The sequence below is a fragment of the Oncorhynchus mykiss genome, chromosome 13 (assembly GCF_013265735.2).
Source record: "Oncorhynchus mykiss isolate Arlee chromosome 13, USDA_OmykA_1.1, whole genome shotgun sequence".
NCBI lineage: Eukaryota > Metazoa > Chordata > Actinopteri > Salmoniformes > Salmonidae > Oncorhynchus > Oncorhynchus mykiss.
The window spans coordinates 73,115,848-73,137,278 of NC_048577.1; the positions used below are offsets into that span (position 1 = coordinate 73,115,848).

Below are 21,431 nucleotides of genomic sequence, written 5' to 3' on the forward strand. Positions count from 1 at the left end.
CCCCCGAGCTGACAAGGTACACATCTGTCGTTCTGTCCACCTCTCATTTACTCTCAACTCCCTGTCTAATGCAACAACCAAACCACAACAAAAGTGATAATATATTTTATTAGAGGCATATAATCTATGTAAGCAATATAACAGTACTCCATTTCTCGTCAGCTGTGTGATGGTGTTACACAATATAACAGAACATCAGGTCAGCTGTGTGTTGTTACACAATATAACAGAACATCAGGTCAGCTGTGTGGTGTTACACAATATAACAGAACATCAGGTCAGCTGTGTGATGTTACACAATATAACAGAACATCAGGTCAGCTGTATGTTGTTACACAATATAACAGAACATCAGGTCAGCTGTGTGTTGTTACACAATATAACAGAACATCAGGTCAGCTGTGTGTTGTTACACAATATAACAGAACATCAGGTCAGCTATGTGATGTTACACAATATAACAGAACATCAGGTCAGCTGTGTGATGTTACACAATATAACAGAACATCAGGTCAGCTGTGTGGTGTTACACAATATAACAGAACATCAGGTCAGCTATGTGATGTTACACAATATAACAGAACATCAGGTCAGCTATGTGATGTTACACAATATAACAGATCAGGTCAGCTATGTGGTGCTGTTGCACGTCATTGTAGTTGACAGTTAGAATGATGAGTTATAATTTTAATTTAAGGTAAAACACCCAGTTCAGTCCTTTATGTACATAACAGCTTTCTGAAAGGGGGGGAAGACCTGGGGAGAGCACTAAATGATGCCCGATTTGTAGGAATCATAGCTACAATGATCATTATCTGAATATTGGGCTCGTTGTCTGTCGGTTGGTCAACCCAGGGCCTTAATCAAGGGAATATAGATAGAAATGTGTTGTGTAGAACAGACATGATTCCCTGGTAAAATGTATACATTACTATCTATATTCCCTTGATTAAGGCCCTGGGTTGACCAACCGACAGATACACACATTTCTATCTGGAGGTTCTGTATAAGGTTACTCAAGGGAATATAGATAGACATTTACCAGGGAATCATGTCTGTTCTACACAACACATTTCTATCTGGAGGTTCTGTATAAGGTTACTCAAGGGAATATAGATAGACATTTACCAGGGAATCATGTCTGTTCTACACAACACATTTCTATCTGGAGGTTCTGTATAAGGTTACTCAAGGGAATATAGATAGACATTTACCAGGGAATCATGTCTGTTCTACACAACACATTTCTATCTGAAGGTTCTGTATAAGGTTTCTCAAGGGAATATAGATAGACATTTACCAGGGAATCATGTCTGTTCTACACATCACATTTCTATCTGAAGGTTCTGTATAAGGTTACTCAACGGGAATATAGATAGACATTTACCAGGGAATCATGTCTGTTCTACACAACACATTTCTATCTGAAGGTTCTGTATAAGGTTACTCAACGGGAATATAGATAGACATTTACCAGGGAATCATGTCTGTTCTACACAACACATTTCTATCTGCAGGTTCTGTATAAGGTTACTCAACGGGTTGCAGTAGTCCGGTAACCAATCAGACATCCCGGTTGGCGTATTCCCGTATGTTCTGCCTCTTCCTAGCCTGGAGAAATCCAGTCTGTTTGTGTGTTAACATTCCACTCTTTGTCAAGCCATGTTTGCCAAGAACAAAGAGTGGAATGATATCTTAACAGACTAGTACCCAGGCTACCCTCTTCCCTTCTCATATTCCAACCTGGGGTTTGTGGGAAACCTGGGTAAGTTACTAGAACTGTACAACCCTGCTCCCTTTGTGAACAAGGCCCAGGTTGAGCTCTACCACGTCTTCATCTGCTAGCTTGTTTTTATTTTTATTTTACAAAAATAGGTCACAGATTCATACTATTTACAACCCTCTGGTACATTAAGTTAGGTCAGCATTTAAACTAAAGTGTGTCCCAAATCGTACCCTATTCCCTATGTAGTGGACTACTTTTGTACTAGCTCCCTCTCGAACGTAGTGCACTATATAGGGAGTAGGGTGCCATTTTGTGGATTCATCCTACGACTGTGTAAATCCTGTAGGTTTCTGTGGGGCTGCTGCTAGGGGGTCTCTCCCTTCGGCTGGATTCCATTCTGAAAACATCCCCCCCTTTTCCTCTCCCTCGCTGTTCTGATAGAGTGTAGATAAGAGCCGTATTGAAACCCGAAATTTAAAAGGGCAATCTGCAATTCAAAGAACTACCAAAAAACGGTCACCCTGACCCCGCCACTGCATTGGTAAACAGCTGAGGGATGGGGCTGGATAAATATAACCACTCTCAAATTCCTACACCGAGCTGTGGGTGCATGAGGGAAAGGGAGCATGTTTTCTGTGAGAAAAGCATTTCACTGTACTGGTGCACTTCTAATGGAATCCAGACCGAGAGAGTGGCCAGTGGTCAGACTGAGAGCAGAGCCACAGCTCCCCTGCTGGTAGTAAAGCATATTGGCCACAGCACCAGCTCCCCTTGGTGGTGGGCGGTGGTATGGCGGTCAGTAGCAGCTCTCCTAGTGGTGGGTGGTGGTATGGCAGTCAGCAACAGCTCCCCTAGTGGTGGGTGGGGTTATGGCGGTCAGCAATTGCTCTCCTAGTGGTGGGTGGTGGTATGGCAGTCAGCAACAGCTCTCCTAGTGGTGGGTGGTGGTATGGCAGTCAGCAGCAGCTCTCCTAGTGGTGGGTGGTGGTATGGCAGTCAGCAACAGCTCTCCTAGTGGTGGGTGGTGGTATGGCAGTCAGCAGCAGCTCTCCTAGTGGTGGGTGGTGGTATGGCAGTCAGCAGCAGCTCTCCTAGTGGTGGGTGGTGGTATGGCAGTCAGCAGCAGCTCTCCTAGTGGTGGGTGGTGGTATGGCGGTCAGCAACAGCGTGGCTTGTCCACGTGGATAATGCGGTTGCAACGAGGACAGGAGTGGTACGCATCCTTAAAGTGTTTCATGAAGAACGGGATCAGACAGCAGCCCACTACCAACCTGGGAGAGAGAGGGGGGATAGGAGGAGATGGGGAGAGTGGAAGTGGTGGGGGAGAGAGGGGTGGGAGATTGATGGGGAGAAGGGTGGGAGAGAGACATGGTGTTCAGTTGATTTTAGACATGTCTAATTCTCTCAAAAGTATCAAGACATTCTATAACTCCTCCCCTTCTTTACTCCCCCTCAGAGGATGAAGACCACTTTATGGGTCCCTCTGTTCCCCTCTATCCCCCACCCTCCTCTTCTTCACTCACCCACAGAGGATGAAGACCACTTTATGGGTCCCTCTGTTCCCCTCTATCCGCCCACCCTCCTCTTCTTCACTCACCCACAGAGGATGAAGACCACTTTATGGGTCCCTCTGTTCCCCTCTATCCCCCCACCCTCCTCTTCTTTACTCCCCCTCAGAGGATGAAGACCACTTTATGGGTCCCTCTGTTCCCCTCTATCCCTCCCACCCTCCCCCCTCCATCCCTCCCACCCTCCCCCCCTCCCCTTCTTTACTCACCCACAGAGGATGAAGAGGATGCACATGAGCCAGGCGTAGGCTCCGACTTTATAGGTCACGTTCGTCATCACCTGTTGTTGACAGGAAGTACAGGTGGTCATGCCCTCTGAACGGCCCAGTTCTGTGTCATAACTCACAAACTTCTGAGTGGGAGTTTCACCACCTCCTCCAACACCACCTCCTCCACTGGTGTACACTGGGGGAAGAGAGAGAAGAGGACAAGTTATATTTTGTCTGGCTCCAACACTGCTGGTGTAGAGGGGAACAAGGGAGACAAAGATGGTATAAACGGTAGAGACGAGAGAGAGATACTTCTGCTGCCTTCAAAATAATCTCCCTTGGAACCTGGGAATTTACCAGTTATAAATATGCCATGATTGCGTTCAAGTCAAATTGCGTTTTGAAGTCAAAACAATTCTTCGACCAAATGAGATTTCATTTTAGCTCGCTAGATGAGCTAGCTGGTGTTGATGTAGTTCTGGTGTTGTGTGCTTGCGGACTGTATAAATGAGGCTTAGGACAGGAAGTGCTTACCTGGCTTTCCCTGAGACTGAGACTGAGACTGATACATAGAGTAGTTATTGGAGGGGATGGTGGAGGAAGGAGGGTTGAAGGGGGTATGGACATGATATACCTTCACCCCACTATCACCTTGTCCTTCAACTGGAAGAGAGAGGGAGGGAGGGAGGGAGGGGGAGAGAGAGAGAGAGGGAGCGAGGGAGGGGGAGAAGGAGAGAGCGAGGGAGGGGTGAGATGAGGAAGAGAAGGAGAGAATTGCGGGGGAGGGTTTGATGGAGAGATAGAGAAAGAGAGAGGTTGATTAGATAGCTCCAATATGTGAAATATACTGAGTACAATCTATAGCAAGTAACACCTGGCACTTATGATACACAGCTACAGTATAGTTATAACCTGGAACGTAACCTATATGATACACAGGTACAGTAACAACCTGGGACGTAACCTATATGATACACAGGTACAGTAACAACCTGGGACGTAACCTATATGATACACAGGTACAGTAACAACCTGGGGCGTAACCTATATGATACACAGGTACAGTAACAACCTGGGACGTAACCTATATGATACACAGGTACAGTAACAACCTGGGGCGTAACCTATATGATACACAGGTACAGTATAGTAACAACCTGGGACGTAACCTATATGATACACAGGTACAGTATAGTTATAACCTGGGACGTAACCTATATGATACACAGGTACAGTAACAACCTGGGACGTAACCTATATGATACACAGGTACAGTACAGTAACAACCTGGGACGTAAACTATATGATACACAGGTACAGTAACAACCTGGGACGTAACCCATATGATACAGTATAGTTATAACCTGGGACGTAACCTATATGATACACAGGTACAGTACAGTAACAACCTGGGACGTAACCTATATGATACACAGGTACAGTATAGTAACAACCTGGGACATAACCTATATGATACACAGGTACAGTATAGTTATAACCTGGGACGTAACCTATATGATACACAGGTACAGTATAGTAACAACCTGGGACGTAACCTATATGATACACAGGTACAGTATAGTAACAACCTGGGACATAACCTATATGATACACAGGTACAGTAACAACCTGGGACGTAACCTATATGATACACAGGTACAGTATAGTTATAACCTGGGACGTAACCTATATGATACACAGGTACAGTATAGTAACAACCTGGGACGTAACCTATATGATACACAGGTACAGTAACAACCTGGGACGTAACCTATATGATACACAGCTACAGTATAGTTATAACCTGGGACGTAACCTATATGATACACAGGTACAGTACAGTAACAACCTGGGACGTAACCTATATGATACACAGGTACAGTATAGTAACAACCTGGGACGTAACCTATATGATACACAGGTACAGTATAGTAACAACCTGGGACGTAACCTATATGATACACAGGTACAGTATAGTAACAACCTGGGACGTAACCTATATGATACACAGGTACAGTATAGTAACAACCTGGGACGTAACCTATATGATACACAGGTACAGTATAGCTATAACCTGGGACGTAACCTATATGATACACAGGTACAGTATAGTAACAGCCTGGGAAGTAACCTATATGATACACAGGTACAGTATAGTTATAACCTGGGACGTAACCTATATGATACACAGGTACAGTATAGTAACAACCTGGGACGTAACCTATATGATACACAGGTACAATATAGTAACAACCTGGGACGTAACCTATATGATACACAGGTACAGTATAGTAACAACCTGGGACGTAACCTATATGATACACAGGTACAGTACAGTAACAACCTGGGACGTAACCTATATGATACACAGGTACAGTATAGTAACAACCTGGGACATAACCTACATGATACACAGGTACAGTATAGTAACAACCTGGGACGTAACCTATATGATACACAGGTACAGTAACAACCTGGGAAGTAACCTATATGATACACAGGTACAGTATAGTAACAACCTGGGACGTAACCTATATGATACACAGGTACAGTAACAACCTGGGACGTAACCTATATGATACACAGGTACAGTATAGTAACAACCTGGGACGTAACCTATATGATACACAGGTACAGTATAGTAACAGCCTGGGAAGTAACCTATATGATACACAGGTACAGTATAGTTATAACCTGGGACATAACCTATATGATACACAGGTACAATATAGTAACAACCTGGGACGTAACCTATATGATACACAGGTACAATATAGTAACAACCTGGGACGTAACCTATATGATACACAGGTACAGTACAGTAACAACCTGGGACGTAACCTATATGATACACAGGTACAGTATAGTTATAACCTGGGACGTAACCTATATGATACACAGGTACAGTAACAACCTGGGACGTAACCTATATGATACACAGGTACAGTATAGTAACAACCTGGGACGTAACCTATATGATACACAGGTACAGTAACAACCTGGGACGTAACCTATATGATACACAGGTACAGTATAGTAACAACCTGGGACGTAACCTATATGATACACAGGTACAGTATAGTTATAACCTGGGACGTAACCTATATGATACACAGGTACAGTATAGTAACAACCTGGGACGTAACCTATATGATACACAGGTACAGTAACAACCTGGGACGTAACCTATATGATACACAGGTACAGTATAGTAACAACCTGGGACGTAACCTATATGATACACAGGTACAGTATAGTATGTAATAGTACAATCCAACTTTATTGTCCGCATGTCACAGAGAACAACAGAATGTTGACGTACCTGGTATGTTGTAGGGTGGAGGTTCTTTTTCATTTACGCTCATTGTCCTGGGCTTTCTGTGAGAGGGGTCAGAGGTTAGGTGTGTCAACCATTTATTTATTATTTTACCTTTATTAAACTAGGCAAGTCAGTTAAGAACAAATTCTTATTTTCAACGACGGCCTAGGAACAGAGGGTTAACTACCTTTTCAGGGGCATAACGACAGTTTTGTACCTTGTCAGCTCGTGGATTTGAACTTGCAACCTTTATGGTTACTAGTCCAACGCTCTAACCACTAGCCTACCCTGCAGCACCAGGTGTGTCTACCATAAGCACTGTAACATCAGCATCGTCCTCTGGAGCGAGCCAGGCTCATCAGGACTGAATCAACCAATCCTCATCTCTGAAACAAGACTTGAATCAGGTGTGTTTTACAGCCAGGTCTGGAGTGAGAGGCTTCATAAGCGCTACAAAAAACCCCGATTATTTCACAAATCATCTATAAGCGCTTGCGAACCTCTATACATGGTGTATAAAGGGTGACATATGAGCCATTTACAGGTTGAATTGCCCAATGTGACATAAAGCGCTATGTTTACACACCATTTATAGAGGATAACATACACGTATAGGAGATTAGAGAAGCATTCATGTAGCGCTTATGAAGCCTCTATGTAGGCTACCGAAAAGCCTTGACACAGTTGTAATTGCTTTAAAAGTGGGACTGAAGTGAGGCCTTGGATATGAAGTCAGCCCCTGTAAAATGTGTGCCACTGCCTTCGTTAAAACTATGCAAGTCCAACCCAGGCTAACACAATGCAAGTCCAACCCAGGCTGATACAATGCAAGTCCAACCCAGGCTAACACAATGCAAGTCCAACCCAGGCTGATACAATGCAAGTCCAACCCAGGCTAACACAATGCAAGTCCAACCCAGGCTGATACAATGCTAGTCCAACCCAGGCTGACATAATGCTAGTCCAACCCAGGCTGACACAATGCAAGTCCAACCCAGGCTAACACAATGCAAGTCCAACCCAGGCTGACATAATGCTAGTCCAACCCAGGCTGACACAATGCAAGTCCAACCCAGGCTGATACAATGCTAGTCCAACCCAGGCTGATATAATGCTAGTCCAACCCAGGCTGACATAATGCTAGTCCAACCCAGGCTGACATAATGCAAGTCCAACCCAGGCTAACACAATGCAAGTCCAACCCAGGCTGATACAATGCTAGTCCAACCCAGGCTGATATAATGCTAGTCCAACCCAGGCTGACATAATGCTAGTCCAACCCAGGCTGACACAATGCAAGTCCAACCCAGGCTGATACAATGCTAGTCCAACCCAGGCTGATATAATGCTAGTCTAACCCAGGCTGACATAATGCAAGTCCAACCCAGGCTAACACAATGCAAGTCCAACCCAGGCTGATACAATGCTAGTCCAACCCAGGCTGATACAATGCTAGTCCAACCCAGGCTGATACAATGCTAGTCCAACCCAGGCTGATATAATGCTAGTCCAACCCAGGCTGACATAATGCCAGTCCAACCCAGGCTGACATAATGCAAGTCCAACCCAGGCTGACATAATGCAAGTCCAACCCAGGCTGATACAATGCAAGTCCAACCCAGGCTAACACAATGCAAGTCCAACCCAGGCTGATACAATGCTAGTCCAACCCAGGCTGACATAATTCAAGTCCAACCCAGGCTGACATAATGCAAGTCCAACCCAGGCTAACATAATGCTAGTCTAACCCAGGCTGACATAATGCAAGTCCAACCCAGGCTAACACAATGCAAGTCCAACCCAGGCTAACACAATGCAAGTCCAACCCAGGCTGATACAATGCTAGTCCAACCCAGGCTGATACAATGCTAGTCCAACCCAGGCTGACGTAATGCCAGTCCAACCCAGGCTAACACAATGCAAGTCCAACCCAGGCTGATACAATGCTAGTCCAACCCAGGCTGATACAATGCTAGTCCAACCCAGGCTGACGTAATGCCAGTCCAACCCAGGCTGACGTAATGCTCTATTCAGCCACTAGGTGGTGGTACAACACAAGGTACGGAGAACACACACACACAGTCACACACACACACACAGTCACACACACACACACACACACATACACACACACAGTCACACACACACACACACATACACACACACATACACACACACATACACACACACACACACACACACACACACACACACACACACACACACACACACACACACACACACACACACACATTCACTCCACAGCTGAAACCTGTCATTCAGCATACTCCACAGACTAGTAGTTATGGTAAGAATGAGCTGAACAAACCTCACTGTCCTGTAGTTATTTAGGGAGTGTCGTCTTGTGTCTTTTAAAGGTTACAGGCGGGGCTTCACTAGTCTCAGTATCAGTCTGTTTAGCTAACATTCCTCTCCTTGTACTCCACGTCAGATGTTCAGCATAAAGGGGAATGACGGCTAAACAGACTGGTACCCAAACTATAATTTAGAGAGCTATATTTTTTTTTTGGGGGGGGGGGGGGGGGGGGTTTCCATTAGCTGTTACTATGGCAACATCTACTCTACTTCCTGAATTCCACAAAGAAGAAACATTTACAAAACGACCACGGGAATATGGGGCCAAATACAAACCTTGGACTATTTTAATTACAGGTAATTTGTTCAAATACTTTTGGTCCCGTAAAATGAGGAGGACTATGTACAAAACGTGCTGTCATTTCTAAACGGTTCACCTGATACAGATGAAAATATACCCTCAAATTAAAGTCTGCACTCTGACCTTTAACCTCATAGACATTGTATCATTTCAAAGTGCTGGAGTAACAGAGCCAAAAACAACAACAAATATGTCATATGTCCCAATACATTTGTAGCTCACTGCATCTGACCCCAATCCACAAACGGCAGAACATTTATACAGTCAGATGATCTCATTCTACAGCGACCAAATCTCATCTCACTACTGGATCAGTGTTGTGTTGCTGCTGAATCTAGAATCCTGAAACCAGGACTTCTGCAAAGCATGGAATTCTGAGACAAAAATGTTCAGAATGTTGTAAAGCCCCTAAGGATTCCATTTGGAAGCCAGAACACTGACTATCTATCCTATACCTGACTATCTATCCTGTACCTGACTATCTATCCTATACCTGACTATCTATCCTATACCTGACTATCTATCCTATACCTGACTATCTATCCTATACCTGTTAAACCTGACCTGAGATGGAACTATCTATCCTATACCTGTCTATCTATCCTATACCTGACTATCTATCCTATACCTGACTATCTATCCTATACCTGACTATCTATCCTATACCTGACTATCTATCCTGTACCTGACTATCTATCCTATACCTGACTATCTATCCTATACCTGACTATCTATCCTATACCTGACTATCTATCCTATACCCGACTATCTATCCTATACCTGACTATCTATCCTATACCTGACTATCTATCCTATACCTGACTATCTATCCTATACCTGTCTATCTATCCTATACCTGACTATCTATCCTATATCTGACTATCTATCCTATACCTGACTATCTATCCTATACCTGACTATCTATCCTGTACCTGACTATCTATCCTATACCTGACTATCTATCCTATACCTGACTATCTATCCTATACCTGTCTATCTATCCTATACCTGTCTATCTATCCTATACCTGTTAAACCTGACCTGAGATGGAACTATCTATCCTATACCTGTCTATCTATCCTATACCTGACTATCTATCCTATACCTGACTATCTATCCTATACCTGACTATCTATCATATACCTGACTATCTATCCTATACCTGTCAAACCTGACCTGAGAGGGAACTATCTATCCTATACCTGTCTATCTATCCTATACCTGACTATCTATCCTATACCTGTCTATCTACCCTGTACCTGTTAAACCTGACCTGAGATGGAACTATCTATCTGACCCAAATCTAACTCTACCCCAGACTCAGACATACGGACCAGCTCCTTTTCTAGAGCTGAGTTACGCCTTCACTGTTGTAACCTGCCTGGGGCCTTTCATAGACCTACACACACACACACACACACACACACACACACACACACACACACACACACACACACACACACACACACACACACACACACACACACACACACACACACACACACCCTGCCCACCCATCCATCAGACAGAGCTTTGACTGTCAGTCACTCAGTCCACTGCTGTCAGTGGGATTATACACTATGCAACATGAAGGATGCCCATCTTAACTAGGGTGGGGACCAAAGGCCTACAGACACACACACAGACACATGTAAACACACACAGACACATGTAAACACACACAGACACATGTAAACACACACAGACACATGTAAACACACACATACACATGTAAACAGACACATGTAAACACACACAGACACATGTAAACACACACAGACACAAGTAAACACACACATACACATGTAAACACACACAGACACAAGTAAACACACACAGACACATGTAAACACACACAGACACATGTAAACACACACAGACACATGTAAACACACACAGACACATGCAAACACACACATACACATGTAAACACACACAGACACATGTAAACACACACGGACACATGTAGACACACACATACACATATGGAATAGACAAACACACAGACACATGTAAACACACACAGACACATGTAAACACACACAGACACATGTGGAATAGACACACACACATGTGGAATAGACACACACACATACACATGTAAACACACACAGACACATGTAAATGCACCCCTACACATGTGGAATAGACACACACACATGTGGAATAGACAGACATGTAAACAAATATGGAATAGACACACACACAGACATGTAAACACACACGTTGGTGGAAGCAGTCAGACACCCGTACAACAGAAGAGGAGGAATGCAGCCCTGCAGGATGCTTCCCTGTCTGTCTCCTCTGGTGCCCTGCAGGATGCTTCCCTGTCTGTCTCCTCTGGTGCCCTACAGGATGCTTCCCTGTCTGTCTCCTCTGGTGCCCTGCAGGATGCTTCCCTGTCTGTCTCCTCTGGTGCCCTACAGGATGCTTCCCTGTCTGTCTCCTCTGGTGCCCTGCAGGATGCTTCCCTGTCTGTCTCCTCTGGTCCCCTACAGGATGCTTCCCTGTCTGTCTCCTCTGGTGCCCTGCAGGATGCTTCCCTGTCTGTCTCCTCTGGTGCCCTGCAGGACGCTTCCCTGTCTGTCTCCTCTGGTGCCCTACAGGATGCTTCCCTGTCTGTCTCCTCTGGTGCCCTGCAGGACGCTTCCCTGTCTGTCTCCTCTGGTGCCCTGCAGGATGCTTCTCTTCCCTGTCTGTGTCCTCTGGTGCCCTGCAGGATGCTTCCCTGTCTGTCTCCTCTGGTGCCCTGCAGGACGCTTCCCTGTCTGTCTCCTCTGGTGCCCTGCAGGACGCTTCCCTGTCTGTCTCCTCTGGTGCCCTGCAGGACGCTTCCCTGTCTGTCTCCTCTGGTGCCCTGCAGGATGCAGGGTGGGCAGGGTGCTTCCCTGCAGGATGCTTCCCTGTCTGTCTCCTCTGGTGCCCTGCAGGATGCTTCCCCGTATTTGAAGGGATGGCTTAAGATAAATGTCCTGAAAACCCTTATTGAATGAAAACTTGGTTGGCCAGCAAGTAGGAGGGTTTTCAGTGGTTGAATGAAATGTAATTCAGAGAGCACTACACAACTGGAAAAGGGAAGTCTGAATGCAAAATACTGAGAAGTGCGTCGGAAAGATGTTCTTAGGAAAGGTATGAATTCCTAAGTCGGGCTCTAAATGAGGAAATACAAGGTAAACATATACATCTCTACAGCTTTTCCTCAGCGGAGACTTGCTTCCATTCAGCCACAAGAGCATTAGTGAGGTCTGCCACTGATGTTGGGCAATTAGGTTTGTTTCGCAGTAGGCGTTCCAATTCATCCCAAAGGTGTTCGATGGGGTTGAGGTCAGGGCTCTGTGCAGGTCAGTTAAGTTCTTCCACACCGATCTCAAACAAATAATTTCTGTATGGACCTTGCTTTGTGCACAGGGGCGAAACAGGAAAGGGCCTTCCACAAACTGTTGCCACAAAGTTGGAAGCAAAGAATCGTCTAGAATGTCACTGTATGCTGTAGTGTTAAGATTTCCCTTCACTGGAACTAAGGGGCCTGAACCATGAAAAACAGCCCCAGACCATTATTCCTCCTCCACCAAACATTACAGTTGGCACTATGCATTGGGGCAGGTAGCGTTCTCCTGGCATCCGCCAAACGCAGATTCGTCCATCACTTTAGAGAACGCATTTCCACTGCTCCAGTCTAATGGGGGCGAGCTTTACACCACTCCACCTGATGCTTAGCATTGTGCATGGTGATCTTATGCTTGTGTGCGGCTGCTCGGCCATGGAAACCCATTTAATGAAACTCCCGACGAACAGTTCTTGTGCTGATGTTGCTTCCAGAGGCAGTTTGGAACTCAGTAGAGAGTGTTTTGCTATCAAGGACAGGCCATTTTTACGCTCTACGCGCTTCAGGACTCGGCGGTTCCATTCGGTGAGCTTATGTGGCCTACCACTTCATGGCTGAGCCGTTGTTGCGCCTAGACTTTTCCACTTCACAATAACAGCACTTCCAGTTAACCGAGGCAGCTCTAGCATGGGCAGAAATTTGACGAACTGACATTGAATGTCACTGAGGTCTTCAGTAAGGTCATTCTACTGCTAAAGTTTGTCTAAGCAGATTGCATGGCTGTGTGCTCGATTTTATACACCTGTCAGCAACGGGTGTGGCTGAAATAGCTGAATCCACACATTTTTTCCACTTTCAGCCAAGTCGTGTACATGCACATTCTTCTCCGTTTCAGCACCAACTGGTAGATTTAAAAAACAAAACTCTTATCTTGTTGATTATTTAGGGTTTAGGAAAGTATTTCTGAATCGTGAAAACAGGGTTGGAGAGCCTTTACGCACACAAAAAATAGAAACCCAGTTTCTGGTTTGATTCATTCAGTTCTTCAAGCCACATGGTAATGTTGGAAGATTAGTGTACATAGAACTATAGTATGGAGAATAGTGTACAGTAGTAGGGCTGTACCCTCGTCTGTTGCCTGCACTAACCGTGGAACTGTGTGATGACACCAACACAATCTCACACTCAGTTCGTGCACAAATATGTACAAAAAAAGTATTTCAGCAGATTTTGTGCAAAGACAGGAAAAGAACTGTGTGTGATGTCATAGTAGGAAAATACACAACTGTTCTTTGTGACATCATAAGAGAATACATTTTATGGGGGGCAAATTTCGGGAACAATCTTTTGGAAGTTATTAGACCAATGCATGATGGGTAATGGTGTTCTACACGGACCTTTTCCCGTGTAGGCAACAGTAGTCCTACACGCTTTTCTTCATAACGAATTTGATTGGGGAATGTGGATAAATGTTTATGATGGGAAATATGATACACATCACAATACACACACTTACACACATATACACACACACACTTACACACATATACACACACACACTTACACACATATACACACACACACTTACACACATATACACACACACACTTACACACATATACACACCATAATACACACACATATACACACACACTTTGTTTGTACTCAGGTTATAGCCAAATCTTGACTTTTGTATTCATTATTTTGTATTATATATTTGTATCTAATGTATTCATTCCCTTTAACTGGTTAATGTGTGTAGTTTGAATGTTACAGTAGTGATGACATGATTAAATGTGTGTAGTTTGAATGTTACAGTAATGATGACATGGTTAATGTGTGTAGTTTGAATGTTACAGTAGTGATTAACATGGTTAATGTGTGTAGTTTGAATGTTACAGTAGTGATTAACATGGTTAATGTGTGTAGTTTGAATGTTACAGTAGTGATTAACATGGTTAATGTGTGTAGTTTGAATGTTACAGTAGTGATTAACATGGTTAAATGTGTGTAGTTTGAATGTTACAGTAATGATGACATGGTTAATGTGTGTAGTTTGAATGTTGTAGTAGTGATTAACTGGTTAATGTGTGTAGTTTGAATGTTACAGTAGTGATTAACATGGTTAATGTGTGTAGTTTGAATGTTGCAGTAGTGATTAACATGGTTATAGAGTTGTAAATATCTGCTTAATTTAGCTGTTGGTATATTTGGTATTTTTATACATATTCTATATTTCCACTGAAGAAAGAAATAATTAATCAACACATATATACTTCAGTAATAAAAGTACCATGGTTTTATTTTTAACCTTAACTAGGCAAGTCAGTTAAGAACAAATTCTTATTTACAATGACGGCCTACCCCCCCGGGCCAAACCCAGATGACGTTGGGACAATTGTGCGCCGCCCTATGGCACTCCCAATCACGGCCGGATGTGATACAGCCTGGATTTGAACCAGGGACTGTAGTGACGCTGAGATGCAGTGTCTTAGACCGCTGCGTCACTCGGGAGCCCTGGTTTTTATAACACTTTAAACGGGTAGTTTGTCAATGTGTAGAATGTGTTTGTTTCTGGGGTCCACACTGGTAAGTGAACATATGTAAATGAGTAGAATGTGTTTGTTCCATAAGGGAACATATGTAAATGAGTAGAATGTGTTTGTTCCATAAGGGAACATATGTAAATGAGTAGAATGTGTTTGTTCCATAAGGGAACATATGTAAATGAGTAGAATGTGTTTGTTCCATAAGGGAACATATGTAAATGAGTAGAATGTGTTTGTTCCATAAGGGAACATATGTAAATGAGTAGAATGTGTTTGTTCCATAAGGGAACATATGTAAATGAGTAGAATGTGTTTGTTCCATAAGTGAACATATGTAAATGAGTAGAATGTGTTTGTTCCATAAGGGAACATATGTAAATGAGTAGAATGTGTTTGTTCCATAAGGGAACATATGTAAATGAGTAGAATGTGTTTGTTCCATAAGGGAACATATGTAAATGAGTAGAATGTGTTTGTTCCGGGGTCCACACTGGTAAGTGAACATATGTAAATGAGACAGTCACAGTGGATGTTGTTCTGAATAACTGGTCGGGGTTTAGCATTTCCCATTCAGCTTCAGGCTACTTTACACGTAAAGACATGTTCACACCTGTAGTGACGACTTCTATCCGTCACGCCCGTTGTTGTTATCCACTGTTCACATCAACGTAATTACACCCAACACAATGTTGAAAAACAGAACACTTCCCACCACTCGATCACATAGACCGTGAGCTGGACTCTGATCCCAACTCTGCCACCAGTGTAGCGGGAGACGGCGAAAGCTGCAACAGGGACTCTAACCAGGGCTCATACGTGGCAAAGTGAGTTCTGACGGCCGTTGCCAGGAAAGTCTTGTCGGCCTCTGGGCGGAGGCAGTAGTTCAACAATGCTGGCATTTGCCTTGTTTACAACAGCCTAATTATATAACATGACTGACAGGGCTGCAGTAATCATCATGAAATGGCCTTGGGAAGTGCCATAAGTATAAGACAACAGAAATCATTACATTAACCTGTTTAACTGCATTGATATGGCTTAATTGATCCTAGTCCAGACTTGTTATTGATATGGCTTAATTGATCCTAGTCCAGACTTGTTATTGATATGGCTTAATTGATCCTAGTCCAGACTTGTTATTGATATGGTCTAATTGATCCTAGTCCAGACTTGTTATAGATATGCCTTAATTGATCCTAGTCCAGACTTGTTATAGATATGGTTTAATTGATCCTAGTCCAGACTTGTTATTGATATGGTTTAATTGATCCTAGTCCAGACTTGTTATTGATATGGCTTAAATGATCCTAGTCCAGACTTGTTATTGATATGGCTTAATTGATCCTAGTCCAGACTTGTTATTGATATGGCTTAATTGATCCTAGTCCAGACTTGTTATTGATATGGTCTAATTGATCCTAGTCCAGACTTGTTATAGATATGCCTTAATTGATCCTAGTCCAGACTTGTTATAGATATGCCTTAATTGATCCTAGTCCAGACTTGTTATAGATATGTCTTAATTGATCCTAGTCCAGACTTGTTATAGATATGTCTTAATTGATCCTAGTCCAGACTTGTTATAGATATGGTTTAATTGATCCTAGTCCAGACTTGTTATAGATATGGTTTAATTGATCCTAGTCCAGACTTGTTATAGATATGTCTTAATTGATCCTAGTCCAGACTTGTTATAGATATGGTTTAATTGATCCTAGTCCAGACTTGTTATAGATATGGTTTAATTGATCCTAGTCCAGACTTGTTATAGATATGGTTTAATTGATCCTAGTCCAGACTTGTTATAGATATGGTTTAATTGATCCTAGTCCAGACTTGTTATAGATATGGTTTAATTGATCCTAGTCCAGACTTGTTATAGATATGGTTTAATTGATCCTAGTCCAGACTTGTTATAGATATGGTTTAATTGATCCTAGTCCAGACTTGTTATAGTTGCACCGGGGGAATTGAAACCAAACAGATTATTTCGACAGGCCTTCTGTTTTAACTATGTCTAGTTAAATAAAAGGTGAAATCAAATAAAATTCCTCACATTTATTGATGAATTTATTTCCCATCACGAACGTGTATCCCCATTTCCCAATCAAATACCTTCATCGATACCACACAAAACCCCCCAGACAAAAACAGTTTTTTACTCCAATCTGGCAACCCACATAAAATCCGATACAGCACCAGTATCCCAAAGTGTTAAGTGAAAACAAGCATAGAAAACAGTATCGGCATTAATAATAATAATAATAATAATAATAACAACAACAACAACAACAACAATAATAATAAAACAGCGTAAGGATAATATTATATTATAATTATTTAGGTCACGACCTGGTTGATTAACAATATTGGGTCGTTAAGACGTTTGTTTTTTATATAAATAAATGTGGGACACTAAAAAAGGCTGTGTAGAACTCCATTACCCAAACTCCATTGCTCCTATAACTTTTAAAAGACTACTCTGAAAATGTGTGTATTTTATACAAATTAAGCCACACAAAAAAACATACAAAAACGCACCAAAATCTGCTGAAAAACGTTTTGTACATATTACAAATATATTATAGATATTTATATATATATATATTTTCAGGAATAGAGTGTGAGGTTGTGTTGACACAACAAGTCAGGAACAAAATGTTACCACTTGATATGTGCTTCGCTCCAAATTAACCGATTTAATTGGCCTCAATATCCGTTTAAAAAAATATATATATATATTATCAGCTGTTACTAATGATCCTCAACAACAACGACATGGCAGTGAGTGTGTTTACAGAGGAAGCAAATGAAGACTAAATGAAACACTGTTATTAAATGGAATGGTGATGTAGACTATACCAACCGAAGGGAACTCACAGTATATTGGCTTATTAGACCTACTGACAGTCCATACTGGTAGAATGAAGACACTGTTACTAAATGGCATGGTGACTATACCAACCGAAGGGAACTCACAGTATATTGGATTATTAGACCTACTGACAGTCCATACTGGTAGTGGTTAGTATTTAACATGATAGAAGCAGGAAACAGAGAATGTCAGGGCAGTCTATAATTAAACAATAAGGCCCGAGGAGGTGTGGTATATTGCCAACATATCACGGCTAAAGGGCTGTTCTTAAGCACGACACAACGCGGAGTACCTGGACACAGCCCTTAGCCGTGGTTTATTGGCCATATATCACAAACCCCTGAGGTTCCTTATTTCTATTATAAACTGGTTACCAACTTAATTAGAGTAGTAAAAATAAATGTTTAGTCATACCCGTGGTATACGGCCTGATATACCATGGCTTTCAGCCAATCAGAATTCAGGGCTCAAACCACCCAGTTTATAATGAACCCTTATAGATCCACTGAACACTCCGATTGGCATTTTCTGTTCCTCATTAGAAAAACTAGATTTTTTTCCCTGACCGATTCTGCGTTTGGTTAGTGATGTTTGTCCCTCACGAGACACCGTAGCCTATTTGTCAATGATTTTTTGTTGTTGTTGTTGCGCAATTTTACATCCAACTAAGGTGTTTGCTATGTGTTGTCTGATGTACACAGTCGGAGCTGCTGAACAGGTCTGTCACACTGCCAGTGCTATTGGATAGAGAGCGATCACGGCAGCTGTTCAGCCCATGTTAATGGGCAAAAGGACATCAGCAAATCAAAACCCCGCCTTCATTTACCCATTGTGATGCGTGAATGTTCCAAACTCCATTTTAGACGAGACTGACTTCACGAGTCTTTGGAGTCAATTGTGACACTAGAATAAGTGTTTCTGACTCATATGGACACCCCATAGGCCGTTTTCAAAGGGATTTGTTGCCTTTCAAAGGCTGTCGCTCTATAACTCTCAGACCAGACACCTACTCCATATGACAGAGAGACAACTCCCAAGCACCTAACCCCCCCCTAATGACATCACACACCTCATCTCTATCTTGCTCAGTCTCACAGGTGGATGGATAGTGAATGATGAGTATTTCAACAGTTTGGTTTACTTTCTGTAGCCCATCTTCAGATCTGTTTCAGTGTAATCTATGAAAACTACCCACTGGGCACAGACGTCAGTTCAATGTCTAGTTGGGATTTACATTCGGTCGAGTTGTCAACTCATGTGAATTCAGTGTGAAATCAACAACACATGTCCCCATGCCATTGGATTTAGGTTCGAAGTTGGGTGTAAAAAAATATTTATAAAATAATAATAATTCCATTATGTTGATGACTTTATGCAAATCCATCCGGTCTTCCACGTTGATTCAACGTCATCACATTTTTTGGGGGGGTTGAAATAACGTGGAAACAACATTGATTCAACCAGTTTTTGCCCAGTGGGTTCTAAGTTATCAAACGGCCTGAACCTCACACCTGAAGTCACCTGACGACCATAATAATGAATGTAATTCAGTATAGATTCTTACCTTTTATTTATTTATTATATTTAACCTGTATAACAACAATAATAATGAATGTAATTCAGTAGAGAGTCTTACCTGTCTAGCTGTGTAGATAAATATGTGTTGTAGCTGTTGATAGTACGGAGAACTCTCTCTCTGCTTCCCTCTCTCCCTTATCCACTCCCAGGCCCCGCCCCCTTCTCCAAGTCCCACCCCCTCATTAACCTAGTCCTAAATATGTCATAGGAATCTTCCTGGGTGGATGATACTGTACAGGTCCCGCCCCCTTCTCCAAGTCCCACCCCCTCATTAACCTAGTCCTAAAATATGTCATAGGAATCTTCCTGGGTGGATGATACTGTACGGGGCCCGTCTCATTGTGCGTTCCAAGTCGCACCCTATTCTCTATATAGTGCACTACTTTTGATCAGGGCACATCCCTTTTCCATCCAGGGCCCTGGTCCAAAGTAGTGCACTATATAGGGAGTAGGGCCCTGGTCCAAAGTAGTGCACTATATAGGGAATAGGGCCCTGGTCCAAAGTAGTGCACTATATAGGGAGTAGGGCCCTGGTCCAAAGTAGTGCACTATATAGGGAATAGGGCCCTGGTCTAAAGTAGTGCACTATATAGGGAGTAGGGCCCTGGTCTAAAGTAGTGCACTATATAGGGAGTAGGGCCCTGGTCTAAAGTAGTGCACTATATAGGGAGTAGGGCCCTGGTCTAAAGTAGTGCATTATATAGGGAATAGGGCCCTGGTCTAAAGTAGTGCACTATATAGGGAGTAGGGCCCTGGTCTAAAGTAGTGCACTATATAGGGAATAGGGCCCTGGTCTAAAGTAGTGCACTATATAGGGAGTAGGGTATCATTTGGGATGCATCCTGAGTGTGTTTTCTCTGTGTGTTCTTTGTTTCCGTGGGTTTTGTGTTTGTTGGCATGCAGTAGGGCTGGGCCTGTTTCTCAGCAGTACTCTACTCTCACTATAACCTGTTTCTAACCACCCCGTACTCTTACCTGACTACTAGTCCAAACCTAGAGGGACTTCTCACACGCTCACACACTTCCTGGGCCTTCAGAAACTATTCAGACACCTTGACTTTTTTCCACATTTTGTTACGTTACAGCCTTATTCTAAAATGGATTCGATTGTTGCTTTTCCCTCATCAATCTACACACAATACACCATGATGACATCACAATACCCCATAATGACATCACAATACCCCATAATGACATCACAATACCCCATAATGACAAAGCAAAAACAGCTTTTAGAATTTTTTTGCACGTTTATATATATATATATATATAATAACATCACATTTACATATGTACTCAGACCCTTTACTCAGTACTTTGTTGATGCACCTTTGGCAGCGACTACAGCATTGAGTCTTCTTGGGTATGACGCTACAAGCTTGGCACACCTGTATTCCTATCAAGCTCTGTCAGGTTGGATGGGGAGCGTCGCTGCACAGCTATTTTCAGGTCTCTCCAGAGATGTTCAATCGGGTTCAGGCTCTGGCTGGGCCACTCAAGGACATTCAGAGACTTGTCCTGAAGCCACTCCTGTGTTGTCTTGGCTGTGTGCTTAGGTTCGTTGTCCTGTTGGAAGGTGAACCTTCGCCTCAGTCAGAGGTCCTG

General features: G+C 42.9%; 1 protein-coding gene across 2 annotated transcripts; it reads right to left on the reverse strand.

Annotated features, from left to right (window-relative positions):
• Nucleotides 1–90: 90 nt before the first annotated feature.
• On the reverse strand, nt 91–20,003 carry LOC118938384 (cell death-inducing p53-target protein 1 homolog). 2 transcript variants are annotated; one of them, XM_036942140.1, is made up of 6 exons: nt 19,885–20,003; nt 6,826–6,881; nt 4,038–4,166; nt 3,504–3,699; nt 2,858–2,997; nt 91–2,817 (listed from the first exon to the last, which is right to left on the reverse strand). In XM_036942140.1, exons 2-5 carry the CDS (start codon nt 6,866–6,868, stop codon nt 2,883–2,885), a joined length of 483 nt encoding a protein of 160 aa, XP_036798035.1. In that variant the 5' UTR covers nt 6,869–6,881; nt 19,885–20,003; the 3' UTR covers nt 91–2,817; nt 2,858–2,882. The 2 variants fall into 2 exon arrangements, with proteins under 2 accessions (XP_036798035.1, XP_036798034.1); XM_036942139.1 differs by having other exon boundaries at nt 91–2,997.
• Nucleotides 20,004–21,431: the final 1,428 nt, after the last annotated feature.